This window comes from Coregonus lavaretus, assembly GCF_964263955.1.
Source record: "Coregonus lavaretus genome assembly, contig: HAP1_SCAFFOLD_759, whole genome shotgun sequence".
NCBI classification, from domain to species: domain Eukaryota; kingdom Metazoa; phylum Chordata; class Actinopteri; order Salmoniformes; family Salmonidae; genus Coregonus; species Coregonus lavaretus.
Window position 1 is genome coordinate 41,270 of NW_028166726.1, and position 25,982 is coordinate 67,251.

Genomic DNA, 25,982 nt, shown 5'->3' on the forward strand with positions numbered 1-25,982 from the left:
TCTGACAGAGCTCCAGAGTTCCTCTGTGGAGATGGGAGAACCTTCCAGAAGGACAACCATCTCTGCAGCACTCCACCAATCAGGCCTTTATGGTAGTGGCCAGACGGAAGCCAATCCTCAATAAAAAGAAGGCACATGACAGCCCGGTTTGGATTTTGCCAAAAGGCACCTTAAGGACTCTCAGACCATGAGAAACAAGATTCTCTGGTCTGATGAAACCAAGATTGAACTCTGTGGCCTGAATGCCAAGCATCACGTCTGGAAGAAACCTGGCACCATCCCTACGGTAAAGCATGGTGGTGGCAGCATCATGCTGTGGGGATGTTTTTCAGCGGCAGGGACTGGGAGACTAGTCTGGATCGAGGGAAAGATTAACGGAGCAAAGTACAGAGATCCTTGATGAAAACCTGCTTCAGAGCACTAAGACCTCAGACAGGGGCGAAGGTTCACCTTCCAACAGGACAACGACCCTAAGCACACAGCCAAGACAACGCAGGAGTGGCATCGGGACACGTCTCTGAATGTCCTTGAGTGGCCCAGCCAGAGCCCGGACTTGAACCCAATCGAACATCTCTGGAGAGACCTGAAAATAGCTTGAGAGGATCTGCAGAGAAGAATGGGACACTGAAGGCTGTAATCGCTGCCGAAGGTGCTTCAACAAAGTACTGAGTAAAGGGTCTGAATACTTATATAAATGTGATTTCAGTTTTTTTATTTATTTGCAAACATTTCTAAACCTGTTTTTGCTTTGTCATTATGGAGGTATTGTGTGTAGCTTGATGAGGGGGAAAAAAACGATTTAATCAATTTTAGAATAAGGCTGTCAAGCAACAGTGGAGAAAGTCAAGGGGTCTGAATACTTTCCCAATGCACTGTATGTCTTCCGCATTTAACCCAACCCCTCTGAATCAGAGAGGTGCGGAGGGCTGTATTAAATCGGCGTCCATGTCGTCGGCACCTGGGGAGCAGTTGTTACTGTAGATTATATTAGCGAGCAGCACCACAGGTCATTGACCGTGACTGTACAGGAGCGAGCAGCACCACAGGTCATTGACCGTGACTGTACAGGAGCGAGCAGCACCACAGGTCATTGACCGTGACTGTACAGGAGCGAGCAGCACCACAGGTCATTGACCGTGACTGTACAGGAGCGAGCAGCACCACAGGTCATTAACTGTGACTGTACAGGAGCGAGCAGCACCACAGGTCATTGACCGTGACTGTACAGGAGCGAGCAGCACCACAGGTTATTAACCGTGACTGTACAGGAGCGAGCAGCACCACAGGTCATTAACCGTGACTGTACAGGAGCGAGCAGCACCACAGGTCATTAACCGTGACTGTACAGGAGCGAGCAGCACCACAGGTCATTAACCGTGACTGTACAGGAGCGAGCAGCACTACAGGTCATTGACCGTGACTGTACAGGATGATGATACGAGCAGCACCACAGGTCATTGACCATGACTGTCCAGGAGCGAGCAGCACCACAGGTCATTGACCGTGACTGTACAGGAGCGAGCAGCACCACAGGTCATTAACCGTGACTGTACAGGAGCGAGCAGCACCACAGGTCATTGACCGTGACTGTACAGGATGATGATACGAGCGTGATTGATTTTCGATGATGTCATGTAAATAAGTTGGATGACAGACATGAGTTACAGCCACATCATCACACTCCGTAGGGAACAGACTCAGTCCCTACCCTGCATCACACTCCGTAGGGAACAGGCTCAGTCCCTACCCTGCATCACACTCCGTAGGGAACAGGCTCAGTCCCTACCCTGCATCACACTCCGTAGGGAACAGACTCAGTCCCTACCCTGCATCACACTCCGTAGGGAACAGGCTGCCACATCATCACACTCCGTAGGGAACAGGCTCAGTCCCTACCCTGCATCACACTCCGTAGGGAACAGGCTCAGTCCCTACCCTGCATCACACTCCGTAGGGAACAGGCTCAGTCCCTACCCTGCATCACACTCCGTAGGGAACAGACTCAGTCCCTACCCTGCATCACACTCCGTAGGGAACAGGCTGTAAATATGAACCTCATACCACACGTGCACTCAGTCCCTACCCTGCCAGGCCTGCTACAGCAGTGTAAGTGTGTGTTTCCCAAATGGCACCCTAATCCCCTATGGGCTCTGGTCAAATAAAAGTGCACTATGTAGTGGATAGGGTGCCATTTGAGAAGTGTCCTTTAAAAAAAACTCTTGATGTACACAGAGGCTGTTGATACACACACAGTGGAGATGGTATGAAGAGAGGGGAGATACCAGAACGTGTTTAATAAAGGGCCTTACTCAGCCTTGTCCCAGAACGTGTTTAGTTTAATAAAGGGCCTTACTCAGCCTTGTCCCAGAGGCTTAACGAAACGTGTCAAAGTCTCAGATCACTCAGAGTACAAAGTGTTCAACATCAGATCACTAAAAGGAGAGCGAGCCAGAGAAAGCCAAAGCCAGGTTGAACATCACAGGGCTGAACGTCACAGGGCTGAACGTCGCAGGCAGGGCCGAACCCTGACTGGAATAATGATTTCTGTCATGTAGACATTGTGTGTATCCCAAATGGCACCCTATTCCCTATGTAGTGCACTACTTTTGGCCAGGGTCCATAGAGCTCTGGTCAAAAGTAGTGCACTACATGGGGAATACGGTCTCATTTGGGATGCAGCCCTGGTCTCTGTAGACATCGATTACCCTGTCCTCTCCGGTCATTGATCCTTTTAGATCCCTGTAGACTATTGGCTCTTAAATTAACAGAGGATTCTAGACCCTAATCATTGGTTTCTGTCGTGTTCCACTAAGCTATAAGATCCAGCCTCTTTGATTCAGCACATTAACATTAACCCATAGCTGAGGACACAGTTCTCTTGTGGAGTGGCTTAATTTCACCTTTCCTTGACTGTAGAGACCTAGAAAAAAAAAAGCCAGCCAGGTCGTTCAAGATTGATGTTGAAATTGGACGTCTATCTATGTCTTGAGGACGTCGAGAAATGCCTTAAACTGGCCACTAGGGGCAACATTGAGCGCTATTACCATCAAGTAGGCCTGGGTAATCCCATGACTCGGGATCAGAAGGTTGTGTGTGTTTGATCCCAGTCGTGGACAATTTGTTTTATTTGAACCCTTCCCAAACCTTAACCATTCGGAATGAGAGCCTTAACTTAACTATTAACTTTGAAATGTGATGTTTGGAGAAATTGAACGATACAGAGCAGCAGGAGAAACAAGAACACGGGCGTTTGGAGAACACGGACAAAAGTCTAATTCTGCAGTGAGACGTAGCTTGTTGAAAAAAAGCACCTGGTTTTCTTTGTTTTCAGTGAAAAAATCTCAACGTCAAAAACCTAAAAATATAATTACATTAAATGCATTCCTCATGAAAAACTACTTTTAACATCAAGTGAATTACCTATGATCTACCCAAGCTAGAAGCAATTAAAAAGGGAACTACAGGTGTTGTTACAGCTTCTCTAAATTTGGTCTGCATCTGTTACAGAGAAACACCACAACTACTAAGACAACACATGTAGGCCCTCGTGTGTGACTGGTATTCTGAGGCGGCAGAGAGGGCGAGAGAGAGGCAGAGAGGCAGAGGCAGAGAGACACAGAGGCAGAGAGAGAGAGAGAGAGAGAGAGACAGAGCGAGGCAGAGAGACACAGAGGCAGAGAGAGTGAGAGAGACAGTGAAAGGCAGAGACAGTAAGGCCTAGCAGAGCAGATTATAATAGAAAGCAGCAGTGACAGGTTAAAACAGAGGGAAGGTGAGATGGAGTGAGTGGTGAGAGATGCAGCGTGATTAGTAAGAATGAGTGAAGCAGATAGAGGTAGCGGCACCAGAGTAGGGGTGTGTGTGTGTGTGTGTGTGTGTGGCCAGGCCAGTGATGGACACAGGCACCTGTGTCGGTGTCTCAGGTTTAGATCACAGCTGTTCCTGTACGTATGGGTCCCAAAATGGCACCCTATTCCCTATGGGCCCTGGTCAAAAGTAGTGCACTATGTAGGGAATAGGGTGCCATTTGGGACGCTGCCGTAGTGAAGTGCTGTGCTCAGGCCTTTAGACGAGAGAGGGGAGGGAGGAAACTCTACACCCCACCGCAGTTAGTCAATACTGGGAAGGAAGGAGACTAGGAGAGGACAACATACCCTGGAACACATCACACCACGCCACACACCAATGAGATCGCATGGCCTCATATGATCTGCCATATGTAATGAAGACGGCTTTTTAAAAATGTGGCACTTTTGTTACGTGCACAAAGGGGTTAGAAAACAGCTGCATCTTATCAGCAAGAGAATGATGGTGTATCGTTAAGTTTCCTATTGAAACATTGTTAAAAAAAAAAAAAAATCTGTGAAACCATTTATAAAATACATTATTCATTCTGATCAACGAAAGTCAACCTATATCATTTCTGATTTCTCTTTAGCTGTCAGCTGTTTGAGAAATTACAGTAAAACAGTTAAATAAAAGTTATATATGAGGTGTTGGTATTAACTATAGTATTTTAAAAGGAGAGGCCTACCGGTACCTTTCAACCGACAGTGTTCTGAACACACCTCTCACCGGTCCCTACAGGGGGGGCCATTTGATCAAACTGACAATGCAATTTCAGTGCCTCTGAGCCCAGCTCTATACCGACGGTTACCTTTTCCTCATTGCACTGCTGCCCACTTCAGGGCGTCCTGGTCTCAGACTAGACGTAACATAGTCAAACGTTAAGTCGGGACACTCAAATGGAGTATGGCACGTTTCGTTTGGTTACATAAGAATGAAGGTTACTTAAGGTCCTCTGTAGCTCAGCTGGTAGAGCACGGCGCTTGTAACGCCAAGGTAGTGGGTTCGATCCCCGGGACCACCCATACACAAAAATGTATGCACGCATGACTGTAAGTCGCTTTGGATAAAAGCGTCTGCTAAATGGCATATTATATTATATTATATTATAAGGCAAAAAAACGAAAGTAGGGTAGTTGGATGCGTGGGCAATTGTAAAGCCCCCACGGATTTACCTTTACTATTTTATGTCTACCCCCCCCCCCCCCGTTCTTCAGGGCTCTGGCCTGGGAGAGACCCAGCTAGCCAGCTCCGGCCTGGGAGAGACCCAGCTAGCCAGCTCCGGCCTGGGAGAGACCCAGCTAGCCAGCTCCGGCCTGGGAGAGACCCAGCTAGCCAGCTCCGGCCTGGGAGAGACCCAGCTAGCCAGCTTTTCCTTACATCGCAGCTGATGGAAGCCCATAAATATCCCTCTGAGAAATGGGAAGTAGAACCTGCTGTAGAGCTCCAGTATCCCGCCGCAGTGACAATAAATACTTACTGTAGCACTAACTCAAGGTAAATATAGTTCTGATAGTGATTCACAACACAAGTCATTCACATTAACCACTCCTTTATATCAAAGCATGCTGCTAGACGTCTTCACCACAGTGCCGGCTCCTAGCAGTAAGTCAAGGTAAAAAAAAAAAAACTGCCATGTCAGTGTGTAAGTGATTCACAACAGCATGAGTTTAACCAGCTGACATAGCCTTTTATTTAGAACCTTTCCTTTGTAACAAAGCTGTGCGGGCCAGTATCGATCGGTTAGCATTAACTCAAAGTAAAACAGCTTTTTTTTTTTTTTTTCTGCATTGTTGCCATGTTAACGTCACTGTTAGTTTACACCTGTATAGAAATTATGTGACAAATAAAATTTGATTTGAGTTCTGAAACTAACTCTGAACACAATTGATTCACATTAACCAGCTAAAATTGCCTTTAAATTTACAAGCTTTCTTTTATAAAACGGAGCCTGCTTCCGTAGGGACCAGTATCCATCACAATAACAACACCTAGCAGTAACTCCAGGTTAAACCAGCAGTAACTCCAGGTTAAACCAGCAGTAACTCCAGGTTAAACCAGCAGTAACTCCAGGTTAAACCAGCAGTAACTCCAGGTTAAACCAACAGTAACTCCAGGTTAAACCAACAGTAACTCCAGGTTAAACCAACAGTAACTCCAGGTTAAACCAGCAGTAACTCCAGGTTAAACCAGCAGTAACTCCAGGTTAAACCAGCAGTAACTCCAGGTTAAACCAGCAGTAACTCCAGGTTAAACCAGCAGTAACTCCAGGTTAAACCAGCAGTAACTCCAGGTTAAACCAGCAGTAACTCCAGGTTAAACCAGCAGTAACTCCAGGTTAAACCAGCAGTAACTCCAGGTTAAACCAGCCCTGTTGGAGTACACAACACAGGCCATTCACGTTTAACCAGCTAAAGATAAACTACTAGATTATCCTTCCTTCATCAGGCAATGTATCAGTCAGCCTTGAATTATTAATCCACACCCATGACAAGTCCTGTGTGTGTGTGTGTGTGTGTGTGTGTGTGTGTGTGTGTGTGTGTGTGTGTAGATGAGCAGTGAACAGGACACACCCACAGCAAAACTGAACCCTAGCAGAGAACAGCCTACATGATGATAACATATCTATCTCTGACCCCCCCCCCCCCCGATGATAACACATCTAACTCTGGTACCAGTCACAAATCTCACTTCCTGCTTATTAACGTGCTGTGTTAATGATTTTAGCAAGGTGATATGTGCTCTGAGATAGAAACCAGATGTCTCCCCCCTCTGTGGCTCTGCGGGGCCCAAAGCTAAGCAATCACTACGTTTAAAGGCTCCACAAAGCCCCCAGATTTAAATACAAGATAAGAGACTTCTGATAGCAGGGCTGGGGGCACAGGGCTGGGGGCACAGGGCCGGGGGCACAGGGCCGGGGGCACAGGGCCGGGGGCACAGGGCCGGGGGCACAGGGCCGGGGGCACAGGGCTGTGGCGTGGTGCTGAGATGGTGCTTTTTCTTCCAGTGATGTCAGCGGTAAAGCGTTCCTTTGAGATGTGAGAAGGTAGTCATGCTCTGTCTGCTGGGTCAGGACACCAGGGTTGAGTTCCAAATGGAACCCTATTCCCTCCATAGTGCACCACTTTTGACCAGGCCCATAGGGTGTTGGTGCATTAGGGACGCAAACAATGTGTAGAGCCCTATATATGGACCCAGCCAATGGGTAGAGCCCTATATAGGGACCCAGCCAATGTGTAGAGCCCTATATAGGGACCCAGCCAATGGGTAGAGCCCTATATAGGGACCCAGCCAATGGGTAGAGCCCTATATAGGGACCCAGCCAATGGATAGAGCCCTATATATGGACCCAGCCAATGTGTAGAGCCCTATATAGGGACCCAGCCAATGGATAGAGCCCTATATAGGGACTCAGCCAATGGATAGAGCCCTATATAGGGACCCAGCCAATGTGTAGAGCCCTATATATAGACCCAGCCAATGGGTAGAGCCCTATATAGGGACCCAGCCAATGGGTAGAGCCCTATATAGGGACCCAGCCAATGGGTAGAGCCCTATATAGGGACCCAGCCAATGGGTAGAGCCCTATATAGGGACCCAGCCAATGGGTAGAGCCCTATATAGGGACCCAGCCAATGGGTAGAGCCCTATATAGGGACCCAGCCAATGGATAGAGCCCTATATAGGGACCCAGCCAATGTGTAGAGCCCTATATATGGACCCAGCCAATGGATAGAGCCCTATATAGGGACCCAGCCAATGGGTAGAGCCCTATATAGGGACCCAGCCAATGGATAGAGCCCTATATAGGGACCCAGCCAATGTGTAGAGCCCTATATAGGGACCCAGCCAATGTGTAGAGCCCTATATAGGGACCCAGCCAATGTGTAGAGCCCTATATAGGGACCCAGCCAATGGATAGAGCCCTATATAGGGACCCAGCCAATGGATAGAGCCCTATATATGGACCCAGCCAATGTGTAGAGCCCTATATATGGACCCAGCCAATGGATGCCGAGAGAAAACAAAGGGCTCTGCTGTTGCCAGGATCTGGGAACGGGAGAGACATGAGGAATGACGGCATTCCAGGAATTTAGAGGAAACATTGGGTTCCTGGCTCATACAGGGAGAGGTTGGAAGCAGAGCATTCATAGACATACCACCCTACACACACACACACACACACACACACACACACCGTTCTAAACCAATAGCAGAGGAACAGATCCCCATTTAACAGGTCGACAGGACCAATAGCAGAGGAACAGATCCCCATTTAACAGGTCGACAGGACCAATAGCAGAGGAACAGATCCCCATTTAACAGGTCGACAGGACCAATAGCAGAGGAACAGATCCCCATTTAACAGGTCGACAGGACCAATAGCAGAGGAACAGATCCCCATTTAACAGGTCTACGGGACAATCGTCTATAAAGTCACTTATGGACCTTAACAGCCGCCGTTACCTGGCCAAACTCAAACAGATACAGCCCTATACTCCTCCTAATAAATCAAACCTTCTCAAAGCTACCAACTACATTAGCTGAGAGAGAGAGAGAGAAACTAGTACTATTTGTACTACAACTATTTGCACATTGCTAAAAAAAATGTAGCTGTGACTAGAACACTTGAAATGTCTTGATATATTGTAAACCTTAGAGCGCAATGTTTACTGTTCATTTGTAATAGTTTCTTTCTTCTCACCTTTATCTATTTCACTTGCTTTGGCAACATGTGTTTCCCATGCTATTAAAGCCCTAAGAATTGAGCCTTATCTCACACTGCCCATCTCGTCACCCTGCAGCCTCTCTCTGAAGCTTTAGTCTTGCTGTCAGTTGGATTGTCCTTTATTGTGTAAATCAGCTCCCTCTCTGGGTTGAGATGATATCTCAGGGGCCCTGGGGCAGAGCAGACCACCCACACACATCACTTCCAGGAGGACCAGCCAGTCAGAGCCAGGGAGAGAAGTCTGTCAGCCAGTCAGAGCCAGGGAGATGGGGCTGACTAGACTAGGCCTTTTATTATGATCAGTCAACAGTCTGAGACAGGGGCCTGCTAATCTGACGTCAGCCAGTCTGAGCTGATTGGAAAAGGCCTTTTATTATGAAAGTCCGTCAGTCAACAGGGACCTGCTAGTATGACTGTACTCTGCATGTCAGTATGGAAACAGCTGGGGCAGGGGTATTCAAATACAACTTGAGAAGGTGCGGTCACAAACTTCCAAAGTGGGAAAGGTCCTGAGAGATAGATAGAGAGATATATATATATTGATTTATTGGTGCTCTAGCACAGCATAGTATCAAACTTACCATTGTCCATATTCTGATTTGGGATACATGTTTTATATCTAAAATGTTTTCAGGACCTCTATTAAAAACATTAGAAATGGGCCCAATCAGATACATTTTAATGAATTACAAACATCTTTATTTTGACTGTGAACAATGTACCTGTGCTGCAGTAGCAAGTAGGCTATTACTATTTGTCATGCTGCTTCAAAAAGACATTTAAGAAATTAGTACAACAAAAAGTATTTTTTTTAAATGAATGGTTTCTCTTTTTACAAAAAAATTATAATAAAGTGCTGAACATTGCTGAATAACAAAAGTGATTGCATAGTAATCTGTATGCAAAAAAAGTCACTGAGCCAAGGTACATGGGCCTTGCATTTCTCTTTAATGAATAAATATTAATATAATCTAAAGTGTACATTATATGGAGAACAAAGGAGAGTCCAATAGAAAATAACATCTGAGTGCACAGACTGTGTTCCATGCATGCCCAAGTCACTCTGGGCCTTGCATCAATGACTAATGACAGAAATCACATTTTTTTCCCCCTCCTGCCAATACTTAGAACTTTGGCAAAAATTGTGCGAGTGCAATTCTAAGACACTGGTGCAGGTGTTCATTGGTGAGCCTGGTGCGGTATTTGTTTTTAATAATGTTCATTGTGGAGAAGGCTTACTCACAGCAGTATGTGGAACCAAACGTGGTCAGGATGTGTAGTGGCATTTTGTTAAGAACAGGGAAACCAGCTTCAGGCACCATCTTTCCACCAGAAACGGACAGGGTCACAAATCACCAACCTGCTCTTTCAAAGCCACATTTTCTTGCAGTTCAAAATCAACTAAAATGTGTAGTGATGCAACATCTACCCATCTGAAGGTCTGTTTTGCTTCCTCTGAAAAAAAAAAAGGGACATTTCTGACCAAGAAGGGCTTCTGTATAAACAGCAGCAGTTGTCTTCCAAGAGGCAAAGTCATAAAAGCGAGCCTTGAAGTTACCCGTCAGCTTCTTTATAAAAAAAAAATCACCGTGGTGAGGAACATCTTGCTCTCCCTGGGTTTGCTCCAAAAGTTGGGGAAGTGGACAAGTTCTCCCTGGAGATCAGTCTTGAAAATCTCCAATTTCCTCCGGAAAGCCCAGACTGTTGTTATCAAATCACACACTGTGTTGTCCTGTCCCTGCAGCTTAACATTGAGCTCATTAAAGATGTGATGTAATGTCTGCCAGAAATACAGCAGTTTGCATTTTCTCCACATCTTCCAAAAACTCTGTAAACCGAGTTGCCTTTTCACTCTGATAGGAAAGAGTATCTCCTCCCGAATTCCCCAAAAGCGCTCCAAAACCCTGCCTTTGCTGAGCCATCTGACATCGTTGTGCACTAGTAAGTCATCATAGTTGGCATTAACCTCTGTCAGAAAGCCTCTTCGCAGACCATGCTGTAGGCATGATGATGATGCTCTCAAAAAGTTGATCCGTTTCATCATTGTTGTCATGACCTCAGCGTACACTTCTCCCAGACTGGCACACAGGACCGATTGGTGGATGATGCAGTGGTAAAAATGTCAGGTCGGTCGTCTTTCAAAACGTGCAACCAGTCCCCTCCCTCTTCCTATCATGGCTGGAGCTCCATCTGTGGTGATGGAGACCACCGACTTCAGATCTATCCCCATTTTCTGGAGCTCCATCTGTGGTGATGGAGACCACCGACTTCAGATCTATCCCCCTTTGTCAGCATCCCTTTGATGGCCTCATGAATGTCCTCTCCTCGTGTGTGTGCTTCAAGAGTTGTTAAACCAAACAGCTCCTCACAGAATTCCTTTTTTGTTTTGTTATAAAATCTCACAAATACCAGAAGCTGGGCATAAAAATAAAATAAAAAATCGGTGGCATCTGTTGATTCATCCACAGCTAAAGAAATGCATGATGCATTCGGAATGGCCTCATCAAGTTGTGAAATCACATCTTCAGCTAATATTTCAGTTCTCATTGCTGTGGGATCGGTTTGATCTTTTCCTTCAGCTCATCTTTTTGTTCACCATCAAGGTCTCAGCAACGTCACTCATTGCATTCTTTAAAACATCTCTGCGTCAGTAAATGGCTTTTTGCGTTTTCCCAAAACGCAAGCTATTTTTCAGTGAGCGCTCCATTGGATGTTCTTGGGCTGTCAGGGAACTTTGGTGGGCCTCTCATATTGGGCTTTCTCGTTCTCACCTCTGTTTTATGGGGACACGTTTGCGCCAAATGACTGTTGTGTCATCGCAACGCTTCACATTAGGAGCGCTACGGGACTCTGAGCCAAATCAGGCACATTGGTTTTGAACTTGTTTGCGGGGAGAATGAATGCGTACTTCTTCTGTCCACTTGTCTTTGAAAATGCGATTTTCACTATCAACTTTTCTTTGAACAAGCCATCCTTCACATTCACAATGTCTATCGACGGACGTATTTCCGTGTTTCTTCCTGCTGCTTGCTCCCAACACAGTCGTTCACTGTCAAAGATATTTGCATATATTTATGCGATCGGATGAGACACAGCTCTCTTCGTGAGACTTATTTGCATAAATGCACGCGACTTGGATAGGATGCAATCTGGGGTATCTTCACCACTACTGGAGACATAGAGAGGCCGCGCTGCACTTGGGAAACGGCGCCCGGTCGATCATGTTTGAAAGCTGTCTGAAATTAAAAAAATGTACTAAACTTCGATATCGTTTGGTGCCGTTCGGTCCGTATTGACCCCGTCGCTGGGTCCGGACACGTACCGCGGTCCGCCATTTGAGAATGACTGAGCTAGGGGATATAATCTAAAACTACAGCCTAACCAGGTGGTGTCAACCCAAGTATGACTGTACTCCTGTATGTCAGGCCTGTTAGTATGACCGTACTCCTGTATGTCAGGCCTGTTAGTATGACCGTACTCCTGTATGTCAGTCCTGTTAGTATGACTGTACTCCTGTATGTCAGGCCTGTTAGTATGACCGTGTCTCCATAAGCTTGGCACATCTAGCCACTGGGATTTTTGCCCATTCTTCAAGGCAAAACTGCTCCAGCTCCTTCAAGTTGGTTGGGTTCCGCTGGTGTACATCAATCTTTAAGTCATACCACAGATTCTCAATTGGATTGAGGTCTTGGCTTTGACTAGGCCATTCCAAGACATTTAAATGTTTCCCCTTAAACCACTCGAGTGTTGCTTTAGCAGTAGGCTTAGGGTCATTGTCTTGTTGGAATGTGAACCTCTGTCCCAGTCTCAAATCTCTGGAAGACTGAAACAGGTTTCCCTCAAGAATTTCCCTGTATTTAGCTCCATCTGCTTAAATTCTGACCAGTTTCCCAGTCTCTGCCGATGAAAAACATCCCCACAGCATGATGGTGTTCGGGGTGATGAGAGGTGTTGGGTTTGCGCCAGACATTGCGTTTTCCTTGATGGCCAAAAAGCTCAATTTTAGTCTAATCTGACCAGAGTACCTTCTTCCATATGTTTGGGGAGTCTACCACATGCCAAATGTGTTTGCTTATTTTTTTTCTTTAAGCAAATGGCTTTTTTCTGGCCACTCTTCCGTAAAGCCCAGCTCTGTGGAGTGTACGGCTGAAAGTGGTCCTATGGACAGATACTCCAATCTCCGCTGTGGAGCTTTGCAGCTCCTTCAGGGTTATCTTTGGTCTCTTTGTTGCCTCTGATTAATGCCCTCCTTGCCTGGTCCGTGAGTTTTGGTGTTGCAGACTCTGGGGCAAAAACTGGTATATACAGTGCCCTCCACTATTATTGGCACCCCTGTTTAAGATGTGGTCGAGGACTTCCAAAAATTCTCCTTTTTTTTTTTAAACAACATAGAACCCAAATGCAAAAAAATAGAAAAATCCAACCTTTTATTTAAGTACATTACTTTGGTGGTAAAAATAAATAAATAAATAAATCACACATTTTGAAAAAAATAAACTTGAAATCATGTGTCCCACAATTATTGGCACCCCTAACAATTCCGCTGAAAATTTTAATTTTTAAAAAAATATATTTTTCTGTAGTTGCTAAAGTTGGTCAGGGTATCTAGGAACTTTTAATTAGTAATTCATGACTTCCTGTTTCCCTGGGGTATAAATATGACGTGACACAGAGGCCTAATTCTCTTACCCATTTGTCAACATGGCAAAGACAAGAGAACACACCATTCAAGTAAGGCAGATTTGTGTCGACCTTCATAAGTCAGGCAATGGCTACAAGAAAATAGCCACTCGCCTTAACTTGCCCGTATCTACAGTCAGAGGAATCATTAAGAATTTTAAAACAACTGGAACAGTGACAAACAAGGCTGGAAGAGGTCCCAAGTTTATCTTGCCGCAACGCACAGTGAGGAGGATGGTAAGAGAAGTAAAAAAAAGTCCTAAGCTCACTGTCACAGAATTGCATCAAAGAGTGGCATCTTGGGGTCACAAAGTCTCCAAAACAACCATCAGACGCTCTCTACATGCCAACAAGTTGTTTGGGAGGCATGCAAGGAAAAAGCCTTTTCTCACTAACACTCACAAACGTAAACGTCTGGAGTTTGCTAAGCGGCACTTCAACTGGGATCGTGTGCTTTGGTCAGATGAGACTAAGATTGAGCTTTTTGGCAACAAACACTAAGTGGGTCTGGCGTAAAACAAAAGATGAGTATGCCGAAAAGCACCTCATGCCCACCGTGAAGTATGGTGGAGGATCTGTGATGCTGTGGGCCTGTTTCTCTTCCAAAGGCCCTGGGAACCTTGTTAGGGTGCATGGCATTATGAACGCTTTGAACTACCAGGACATTTTAAATAAAAACCTGATGGCCTCTGCCAGAAAGCTGAAGATGGGTCATCATTGGGTCTTTCAGCAGGATAATGATCCAAAACATGTGGTAAAATCTACACAAAAATGGTTCAGCAGTCACAAACTCAAGGTCCTCCCATGGCCATCTCAGTCCCCAGACCTCAACCCAATCAAAAACCTGTGGGGCGAGCTAAAGAGGAGAGTGCATAAGAGAGGACCCAGGACACTGGATGATCTAGAAAGATTGTGCAAAGAAGAATGGTCAAAGATCCCTCTCTCTGTGTTCTCCAATCTTGTGAAATGTTATAGGAGGAGATTAAGTGCTGTCTTGCTGGCAAAAGGGGGTTGTACAAAGTATTAACATCAGGGGTGCCAATAATTGTGGGACACATGATTTCAAGTTTATTTTTTTTCTAAATGTGTGATTTTTTTTTTTTTTTTTACACCAAAGTAATGTACTTAAATAAAAGGTTGGATTTTTCTCCTTTTTTTGCATTTGGGTTCTATGTTGTTTAAAAAAAAAATGAGAATTTTTGGAAGTCCTCGACCACATCTTAAACAGGGGTGCCAATAATTGTGGAGGGCACTGATATATATATATATATATCCACACATTGAGATCAGGTGACACTCAGATTGCCCTCAGGTGGGCAATATTTAACTAATTATGTGACTTCTGAAGGTAATTGGTTGCACCAGATCTTATTTAGGGGCTTCATAGCAAAGGGATGAATGACATATGCCATGCACCACTTTTCCGTTATTTATTTTTTAGAATTCTTTGAAAACAACTTATTTATTTTTTTCATTTCACTTCACCAATTTTGGACTATTTTGTATATGTCCATTACATGAAATCCAAATAAAAAATCAATTTAAATTACAGGTTGTAATGCAACAAAATAGGACAAACGCCAGAGGGGGATGAATACTTTTGCATGGCACTGTAACTGCTCCCTCCATCACAGGCATATACACACACAGACGACCGACCAACGCACTTATAAGGGCTGGAAACCCTGTGCTGGGTGTCACTCTGTTCAATAGCCGGTCGTTTATGGACAATCAGAGAAACCATTTCACTACGTATGATTAATTTAGCTCAGACACAGTGACCTAACACAGTAACAAGTTGTTCCTGGGCAAGGCTAAACAAGCACAACATGTCCTTGTGAGGAGAGAGAGAGAGACAGAGACAGAGAGAGAGAGAGAGAGAGAGAGAGAGAGAGAGAGAGAGAGGAGAGAGAGAGAGAGAGAGAGAGAGAGAGAGAGAGAGAGAGAGAGAGAGAGAGAGGAGAGAGAGAGAGAGAGAGAGAGAGAGGAGAGAGAGGAGAGAGAGAGGAGAGAGATGAGAGAGAGAGAGAGAGAGAGAGAGAGAGAGAGAAGAGAGAGAGAGAGAGAGAGAGAGAGAGAGAGAGAGAGAGAGAGACGAGAGAGAGAGAGAAACTCAGAGACTTCTGATACTGTATCATACATACTGAGTACATCCCAAATGGCACCCTATTCCCTAGAGCCTTATGGTCCGTGGTCAAATGTAGTGCTATAGTCCAAAGGGTAATAGAGTGCAATTTTGGATACAGCCCACTGACACACCTCAGAGGAATGCATGAACTGAGACGCGCAACCGATCGTTTCAGAGCTGAAAACATGGATTTAAAAAATGACACCCAATCATAGCTAGCTATTCTCCCCAATAGTTTGCTGTTCAAATAAAAAAAAACACACAACAGGTGGCATGATCAGGCCCAGGGTACAGGTCACACCGGGGGGAAAGAGCTTCTGTTGCGTTCAGATATAGCCTCTTTCAAAATAGCTGCTTAGGAATTGTAGCATATGGATGAAACATATCCGGTTGTTTGATTGGGCAGAGTAGCGTGTAACCTGTATAATTGATATGTCCACAGGGGATACAAAACATGGACACACACAGAGAGAGATTCAAAGCCACACATACAGACACAGACCCCCCCCCCCAGGTCATACAAACACACAGCAAATGGCACGTATGTATATAGATGTAGGCCTGGTTCATACTTGAATCTTCTCTTTGTGGCAGACTGGGTTCAATTGCCTTTAGTTTCATTTTTCTGGATTTATTTGTATTCTTTTTATTGCTCTAGGGTTATAATTACTGCTGGATAACCGTTGGCTACGTTTGCCTAGCTGTTTGCAGACAGTAAGATACTAACTAATAGTGTATTATAGAACGCTTGTGGATTTATATTAACAAGCAAAGTGGAAACAGCATCGTTGTCATCAATCAACATATTGTTGCATCTGCTGCATTGACCATTCACACTGAAGAGTGAACGGTCGGCAAATGATCTCTCGTGTACGAGCAACAACAACTGGGCTTCTTGAGTGACAGGAGGCAGGGCTCGGTGAGAGAAAGCAGCGTAAAGTAGTGGAGTAAACTATAAAAAACAACAACTAAATACCGTTATAGAAGGTAAAGTAAAAACCCAAACCGGTCCAGCATCAATACGGGTATATAGTAGAATACGGTAGAAACACAAAGCTTACCCTGGACACAGTGAGGGGCATGCTGAAGTCCTTCCCCCCCTGAAGTCTGAAGCCCCATGGTGCTGGGCCGTTGAGGGTTATACTGTATATACTCATGGCCTATAGAGGAGAGAAGAGAAGAGAAGAGAGAGGGTTATTCATGGTCTATAGAGGAGAGAAGAGGAGAGAGAGGGTTATTCATGGCCTATAGAGGAGAGGAGAGGAGAGGAGAGGAGAGAAGAGAGGGTTATTCATGGTCTATAGAGGAGAGGAGAGAGGGTTATTCATGGCCTATAGAGGAGAGGAGAGGAGAGAAGAGAGGGTTATTCATGGCCTATAGAGGAGAGGAGAGAGGGTTATTCATGGCCTATAGAGGAGAGGAGAGGAGAGGAGAGAAGAGAGGGTTATTCATGGTCTATAGAGGAGAGGAGAGAAGAGAGGGTTATTCATGGTCTATAGAGGACAGGAGAGAAGAGAGAGGGTTATTCATGGTCTATAGAGGAGAGGAGAGAAGAGAGGGTTATTCATGGCCTATAGAGGACAGGAGAGAAGAGAGAGGGTTATTCATGGTCTATAGAGGAGAGGGGAGAAGAGAGAGGGTTATTCATGGTCTATAGAGGAGAGGGGAGAAGAGAGAGGGTTATTCATGGCCTATAGAGGAGAGGGGAGAAGAGAGAGGGTTATTCATGGCCTATAGAGGAGAGGAGAGAGGGTTATTCATGGCCTATAGAGGAGAGGGGAGAAGAGAGAGGGTTATTCATGGTCTATAGAGGACAGGAGAGAAGAGAGAGGGTTATTCATGGTCTATAGAGGAGAGGAGAGAAGAGAGAGGGTTATTCATGGTCTATAGAGGAGAGGGGAGAAGAGAGAGGGTTATTCATGGTCTATAGAGGAGAGGAGAGAAGAGAGAGGGTTATTCATGGCCTATAGAGGACAGGAGAGAAGAGAGAGGGTTATTCATGGTCTATAGAGGAGAGGAGAGAAGAGAGAGGGTTATTCATGGCCTATAGAGGACAGGAGAGAAGAGAGAGGGTTATTCATGGTCTATAGAGGAGAGAAGAGGAGAGGAGAGGAGAGAGAGGGTTATTCATGGCCTATAGAGGAGAGGAGAGGAGAGGAGAGAAGAGAGAGGGTTATTCATGGCCTATAGAGGAGAGGAGAGGAGAGGAGAGAAGAGAGAGGGTTATTCATGGTCTATAGAGGAGAGGAGAGAAGAGAGAGGGTTATTCATGGTCTATAGAGGAGAGGAGAGGAGAGAGGGTTATTCATGGCCTATAGAGGACAGGAGAGAAGAGAGAGGGTTATTCATGGTCTATAGAGGACAGGAGAGAAGAGAGAGGGTTATTCATGGTCTATAGAGGACAGGAGAGAAGAGAGAGGGTTATTCATGGTCTATAGAGGAGAGGAGAGGAGAGGAGAGAAGAGAGAGGGTTATTCATGGTCTATAGAGGAGAGGAGAGGAGAGAAGAGAGAGGGTTATTCATGGTCTATAGAGGAGAGGAGAGAAGAGAGAGGGTTATTCATGGTCTATAGAGGAGAGGAGAGGAGAGGAGAGAAGAGAGAGGGTTATTCATGGCCTATAGAGGAGAGGAGAGGAGAGGAGAGAAGAGAGAGGGTTATTCATGGTCTATAGAGGAGAGGAGAGAAGAGAGGGTTATTCATGGTCTATAGAGGAGAGGAGAGAAGAGAGAGGGTTATTCATGGCCTATAGAGGAGCGGAGAGAAGAGAGAGGGTTATTCATGGTCTATAGAGGAGAGGAGAGAGGGTTATTCATGGCCTATAGAGGAGAGGAGAGAGGGTTATTCATGGTCTATAGAGGACAGGAGAGAAGAGAGAGGGTTATTCATGGTCTATAGAGGAGAGGAGAGAAGAGAGAGGGTTATTCATGGCCTATAGAGGACAGGAGAGAAGAGAGAGGGTTATTCATGGTCTATAGAGGAGAGGAGAGGAGAGGAGAGAAGAGAGAGGGTTATTCATGGTCTATAGAGGAGAGGAGAGGAGAGGAGAGAAGAGAGAGGGTTATTCATGGTCTATAGAGGAGAGGAGAGAAGAGAGAGGGTTATTCATGGTCTATAGAGGAGAGGAGAGGAGAGAAGAGAGAGGGTTATTCATGGCCTATAGAGGAGAGGAGAGGAGAGGAGAGAAGAGAGAGGGTTATTCATGGCCTATAGAGGAGAGGAGAGGAGAGGAGAGAAGAGAGAGGGTTATTCATGGTCTATAGAGGAGAGGAGAGAAGAGAGGGTTATTCATGGTCTATAGAGGAGAGGAGAGAAGAGAGAGGGTTATTCATGGCCTATAGAGGAGAGGAGAGAGGGTTATTCATGGCCTATAGAGGAGAGGAGAGAGGGTTATTCATGGTCTATAGAGGAGCGGAGAGAAGAGAGAGGGTTATTCATGGCCTATAGAGGAGAGGAGAGAATAGAGAGGGTTATTCATGGTCTATAGAGGAGAGGAGAGAAGAGAGAGGGTTATTCATGGCCTATAGAGGAGAGGAGAGAAGAGAGAGGGTTATTCATGGTCTATAGAGGAGAGGAGAGGAGAGGAGAGAAGAGAGAGGGTTATTCATGGTCTATAGAGGAGCGGAGAGAAGAGAGAGGGTTATTCATGGTCTATAGAGGAGAGGAGAGGAGAGAAGAGGGTTATTCATGGCCTATAGAGGAGAGGGGAGAAGAGAGGGTTATTCATGGCCTATAGAGGACAGGAGAGAAGAGAGAGGGTTATTCATGGCCTATAGAGGAGAGGAGAAGAGAGAGGGTTATTCATGGCCTATAGAGGAGAGGAGAGAAGAGAGAGGGTTATTCATGGCCTATAGAGGAGAGGAGAGGAGAGGAGAGAAGAGAGAGGGTTATTCATGGTCTATAGAGGAGAGGAGAGGAGAGAGAGGGTTATTCATGGCCTATAGAGGAGAGGAGAGGAGAGAGAGGGTTATTCATGGCCTATAGAGGAGAGGAGAGGAGAGGAGAGAAGAGAGAGGGTTATTCATGGCCTATAGAGGAGAGGAGAGGAGAGAAGAGAGAGGGTTATTCATGGTCTATAGAGGAGAGGAGAGGAGAGAGAGGGTTATTCATGGTCTATAGAGGAGAGGAGAGAAGAGAGAGGGTTATTCATGGTCTATAGAGGACAGGAGAGAAGAGAGAGGGTTATTCATGGTCTATAGAGGACAGGAGAGAAGAGAGAGGGTTATTCATGGTCTATAGAGGAGAGGAGAGGAGAGAAGAGAGAGGGTTATTCATGGTCTATAGAGGAGAGGGGAGAAGAGAGAGGGTTATTCATGGTCTATAGAGGAGAGGAGAGAAGAGAGAGGGTTATTCATGGTCTATAGAGGAGAGGAGAGGAGAGAGAGGGTTATTCATGGTCTATAGAGGAGAGGAGAGGAGAGAAGAGAGAGGGTTATTCATGGTCTATAGAGGAGAGGAGAGAGAGGGTTATTCATGGTCTATAGAGGACAGGAGAGGAGAGAGAGGGTTATTCATGGTCTATAGAGGACAGGAGAGGAGAGAGAGGGTTATTCATGGTCTATAGAGGAGAGGAGAGGAGAGAGAGGGTTATTCATGGTCTATAGAGGAGCGGAGAGAAGGTTATTCATGGTCTAGAGAGGAGAGATGAGAGAGGGTTATTCATGGTCTATAGAGGAGAGAGATGCACACAAGTTTGGGGTCACTTAGAAATGTCCTTGTTTTTGAAAGAAAAGCAATTTTATGGTCCATTAAAATAACATCAAATTGATCAGAAATACAGTGTAGACTTTGTTAATGTTGTAAATGGCTTTTGTAGCTGGAAACGGCAGATTTTTAATGGAATATCTACATAGGCGTACAGAGGCCCATTATCAGCAACCATCAGTCCTGTGTTCCAATGGCAGCTTGACCGTAAGAAGTGCCCATCAAGCCAATCCAACTTGTGGGAGGTGCTTCAGGAATCATGGGGTGAAATCTCTTCAGATTACCTCAACAAATTGACAACTAGAATGCCAAAGGTCTGCAAGGCTGTAATTGCTGCAAATGGAGGATTATTTGACGAAAGCAAAGTTTGAAGGACACAATTATTATTTCAATTAAAAATCATTATTTCTAACCTTGTCAATGACTACATTTCCTATTCATTTAGCTATATTTCCTATTCAAACTCATGGAAAACAAGGACATTTCTAAGTGACCCCAAACTTTTGAACGGTATATATATATATATTTATTATATATGGCCTATAGAGGAGAGAAATAGATACACACTGAACAAAAATATAAACCGCAACATGTAAAGTGTTGGTCCCATGTTTCATGAGCGGAAATAAAAGATCCCAGAAATGTTCCATACGCACAAGCTTATTCCTCAAATTCTGTGCACGAATGTGTTTACATCCCTGTTAGTGAGCATTTCTCCTTTGTCAAGATAATCCATCCACCTGACAGGTGTGGCATATCAAGAAGCTGATTAAACAGCATGATCATTACACAGGTGCACCTTGTGCTGGGGACAATAAAAGGCCACTCTAAAATGTGCAGTTTTGTCACACAACACAATGCCACAGATGTCTCAAGTTGAGGGAATGCGCAATTGGCATGCTGACTGCAGGAATGTCCACCAGAGCTGTTGCCAGAGAATTCAAAGTTAAATTTCTCTACCATAAGCCGCCTTCAAAGTCATTTTAGAGAATTTGGCAGTACGTCCACCGGCCTCACAACTGCAGACCACGTGTAACTACGCCACCCGGACAGCTGATGAAACTGAGGAGTATTTCTGTCTGTAATAAAGCCCTTTTGTGAGGAAAAACTCATTCTGATTGGCTGGGCCTGGCTCCCCAGTGGGTGGGCCTATGCCCAGTCATGTGGGCCCTGCCCAGTCATGTGAAATCCATAGATTAGGGCCAATTTAATGTAATTTATTTCAATGGACCTACAATGAGCCAAGGTTTAAAACCCTTGCATAGAACTACATGCAAGGCCAGTTTCTTTGAGGATAGTTGGTATGGATGGGCTTGCCTTGGCAGCAGAACACCACCACAATAGGGACTCAGAGTTACCTCATCCCCCAGGTCATCCCCAGGGCCTCCAACGCACGTTGCATCCCATATAGCACCCTAATTACTTTATAGAGCACTACTTTTGACCAGCGCCCTATGTGAAAAGCAGCGCACTATGTAGAGAACAGGATACCATTTAGGACACAGCGTTTCCCAACCCAGCCCTCCTCCGGGACACCCTGCTGATTAGTTGAATCAGAGGTGATAGACTAGTGTTGGAATGATTCAAAGATGTAGGTCCCTAGATGTTTTACATTGTGACCCATTTAACACATTCTCAGTTGACAGTTGTCATGTCACCCAGAAGGTAATAACCCAGGAGCCAGTTAGGGCCTCTTTACACTACACTACTTTGATGACACAATACAAATAAAATAACCTTTATTTAACTAATAATAATAAGCCATTTAGCAGACGCTTTTATCCAAAGCGACTTACAGTCATGTGTGCATACATTTTTACGTATGGGGTGGTCCCGGGGATCGAACCCACTACCCTGGCGTTACAAGCGCCATGCTCTACCAATTGAGCTACAGAGGACCAGTCAGTTAAGAATACAAATGGGACGGCCTACGCCGGCCAAACCCGGACGACGCTGGGCCAACCAGGGTGTCTGTAGTGACACCTGAAGCACTGAGACGCAGTGCCTTAGAACGCTGCATCACAAACTAGGTCCAGGAAAGATACTTGAGTAGTGTAACGAGACGGATCTAGATTTTAAAAAATGTCTCTTTAAAAGAGATATGTCTCCCACACCACCTACATCTACACCACATACCCCCTCGGAGCGGTCCAGCGCAAAGACAGCCTCTCTCCCGCGCCATATGTCCCCGTAAGAATTACCTTAATGCTCTGTTAGCCAAATTGAACATGAAAAAGGCTTTTAGAATATCCACACAATTGTGAATCATTGCATTAAATCAAGTGTGCAACACTATGTGCAACATGGTTTAGATGATAAGCTCCTGTATAGTTTGAATTTCTATCCTTATTTTGATGGTCTATAAACTGTGGCATGGCGGTCTATGTACTGTGGCATGGCGGTCTATGTACTGTGGTATGGCGGTCTATATACAGTGGTATGGCGGTCTATATACTGTGGCATGGCGGTCTATATACTGTGGTATGGCGGTCTATATACTGTGGCATGGCGGTCTATGTACTGTGGTATGGCAGTCTATATACTGTGGTATGGCGGTCTATGTACTGTGGTATGGCGGTCTATGTACTGTGGTATGGCGGTCTATGTACTGTGGCATGGCGGTCTATATACTGTGGCATGGCGGTCTATGTACTGTGGTATGGCGGTCTATGTACTGTGGCATGGCGGTCTATGTACTGTGGCATGGCGGTCTATGTACTGTGGTATGGCAGTCTATGTACTGTGGTATGGCGGTCTATATACTGTGGCATGGCGGTCTATATACTGTGGCATGGCGGTCTATATACTGTGGCATGGCGGTCTATATACTGTGGCATGGCGGTCTATATACTGTGGTATGGCGGTCTATGTACTGTGGCATGGCGGTCTATGTACTGTGGTATGGCGGTCTATGTACTGTGGTATGGCGGTCTATGTACTGTGGTATGGCGGTCTATATACTGTGGTATGGCGGTCTATATACTGTGGTATGGCGGTCTATATACTGTGGTATGGCGGTCTATATACTGTGGTATGGCGGTCTATATACTGTGGTATGGCGGTCTATGTACTGTGGTATGATAATAGATGCATTCAGGTAAGGGAGGAATGTGACTTTGGCCACAACACATCCAAGGATAGTGTAAACAGAACAGTCTGAGGTTGAAGACAGACAGACAGACCTCACTAGACATAAATGATTTTACTCATGTAAATCCACCCTTAGTCAGGACCCTTTAACCAGGGACACATCTGCCATGACCCACCAGTGGGCTCCAACACACTGTTTGAGAGACAGTCTAATGCAAGGCCAAACTAACTCGAATGTTTCAAGACGCTTCTGGGCAGAGTGATGCAACGTCTAGCCCATGGAATCCTACAGGAAGGCCTGACTGGAGTTACTTATTCCAGAAAGCTCAATAGTATTTTCTGCAAATATCTCATTCAAAAATCAGAACATGAGCTACGCATCTGAGACCAGTTATGCATATGGAGGGGTTCAAGTCTGGATTTCAGACTGCGTGCCCTGGGTCATAGTCAAGGAAACGGACTGAAACAGGGAGAGACTACGTCAATTCTTGACCAATAAGAAACGCTGGTTTTCATTTTCCGTTGCAAAACTGTTTTACTACTTTATGTGCACTAATAAATTAAACCCCAGAGTCACAAATCTCTGAAGCTGGAGACTCTTATTCTCCCTCACTAACTTTAAGCATCAGTTGTCAGAGCAGCTTACCGATCACTGCACCTGTACACAGCCCATCTGTAATTAGCCCACCCAACTACCTCATCCCTATATTGTTATTTATTTTGCTCATTTGCACCCCAGTATCTCTATTTGCACATCTTCTTCTGCACATCTATCATTCCAGTGTTGATACTAATTGTAATTATTTTGCACTATGGCCTATTTATTGCCTTACCTCCATAACTTGCTACATTTGCACACACTGTATATATATTTTCTGTTGTATTTTTGACTTTATGTTTTGTTTTACCCCATATGTAACTCTGTGTTGTTGTTTTTATTGCACTGCTTTGCTTTATCTTGGCCAGGTCGCAGTTGTAAATGAGAACTTGTTCTCAACTGGCTTACCTGGTTAAATAAAGGTGAAATAAATCAATAAAAAAATAAACATCCACCTCTGGTCTGATTGACACATACTGACAGTCAGACGTACAGTATCCAGAGAACAGCAGAGAGCCGTTGCCTTTACATTCAAGTGATTTAGCAGACACTCTTATACAGAGTGGCTTACAGTCAGTGCATTTTAACTAACGTAGGAGATTAGTAGGTCAAGTCACAGCAATAAAGCGACATGAATGACATGTATAGCCTGCAAACTAGGCTAAATATATCCATTGGTATGCCCTTATTACAAACTAAAGAAAAAGCTAATTAATGTAGGCCTAGTACAATTCTGTCACACGTTACCCTGGAAACAAACAGAGGGACACTCATAGAGAACGTATTTAAAGCTGTTCACGCTTATTCCACATACTGTTCACGCTTATTCCACATACTGTTCACGCTTATTCCACATACTTGCCAAAAGTCAGTCTGTCCGCAAACAAATATCCTTCAACTCCATTGAAATATATAACTGCCTTTGCTGTACGCACTAAAACGCATCTGTCAAAGTAATATAGGCTTAAATTACATTGGTACAGCATATTCCCTTCGCTCACAGACAGCACCACACACACGTCATTTTAAGAACCAAGGACAACCTGAGACCATGACGCTTGCTGCACCTCTCCCTCCTCAAAGGTATTCAAAAACCTCACCATGACACAGAGCTACCTGCAATGCAACCATACCTTGTCCTGAGGCCCTCCTGGTAACCCAAAGCTGTCAGAAAACTACAGGAGTGCTGGGTGCTACAGTACTGACGCAGGCTGGGCTGACTCTTCTCCCTCCCTGTTGGCAGAGCAAGCCCTCTCCCCCCCTCCCCTAGTGACACAGCTAGGCAGCCAGGCTCCTCTCCTCGGAGAGCTATATAAGGAATGCAAAACTACAAACTATTTCAGCCCTACACCCACATGAGTCACAGAGAGAGGGGGGGCAGCAATGGAGAGAAGGAGCAGGAGAGAGAGGGGGAACATCAACTACACATTATCTGGCACCCGCGCTTCGCACGTAAAAGCCAAAAAGATATTTAGAACGGGAGGAATCCCAGGAGGAAGAGTAGAGCAGAACCTAAGTGACGAAGAAGAAGGTGAAGTGAAAACCACATTCCTTCCAGAGGGCATGAAGTACAGCTCAGTCCATTATAACCTCAACCAAACCAGCAATTAGGATATAGGACATCAAAAGACCTTAAAAAAAGAGACAGATCTGGTTGGACTTTTTCTATATGCAGTGAAAAAGTTACTTTGATTTATGTTTAAAAGTAAATCCAAATAATTGAGATTATGTGTAGGCTACATGTACTTATCGCTACTCTAAAAAACAAGTCAACCCCAATGAGCTGCTGCTATTAGAAAATGCTATATGCCCTGTCGGAATTATCTCCTGGTAGTGTGTTCATATAGACCTCAGCAAGCTAGGCTTAGTATCCTACATATCTAAAATAGGTGTTCAATCTGGCCTGAGGTAATGTGTGAAAAGTCACACAAACAAAACTAAAAAGGGACGGTAACAATTAGAGAATCCTGTCACTAGGCCTCTCCAGTAGTTGCCTCCATGACCATAGACACACTTTAATGAAAGAAGAGAAGAGAAGCCAGACGTCAACGCCCAGAATAGCAGGTTCAGGAGGTCCTGTAAATAAATACTGCAATCCTAAATAAAGACTTGTTCATATACTGCAATACCCTCTTTAGCTAAATAAGACTTATTTATGTAGCCTACACTCTTTAGCTAAATAAGACTTATTTATGTAACACTCCTGAA

General features: G+C 45.0%; 1 protein-coding gene across 1 annotated transcript in view; it reads right to left on the reverse strand.

Annotated features, from left to right (window-relative positions):
• LOC311114366 (PDZ and LIM domain protein 7-like) overlaps positions 1-25,982 on the reverse strand; it is a gene marked incomplete at its 3' end in the record, with an annotated part of 68,723 nt that overhangs the window by 40,791 nt on the left and 1,950 nt on the right. The window contains exon 2 of the mRNA XM_084189624.1: positions 16,445-16,543. Within this exon, the coding sequence (XP_084045750.1) occupies positions 16,445-16,543 (99 nt within the window). The remainder of the gene's footprint in view (positions 1-16,444; positions 16,544-25,982) is intronic.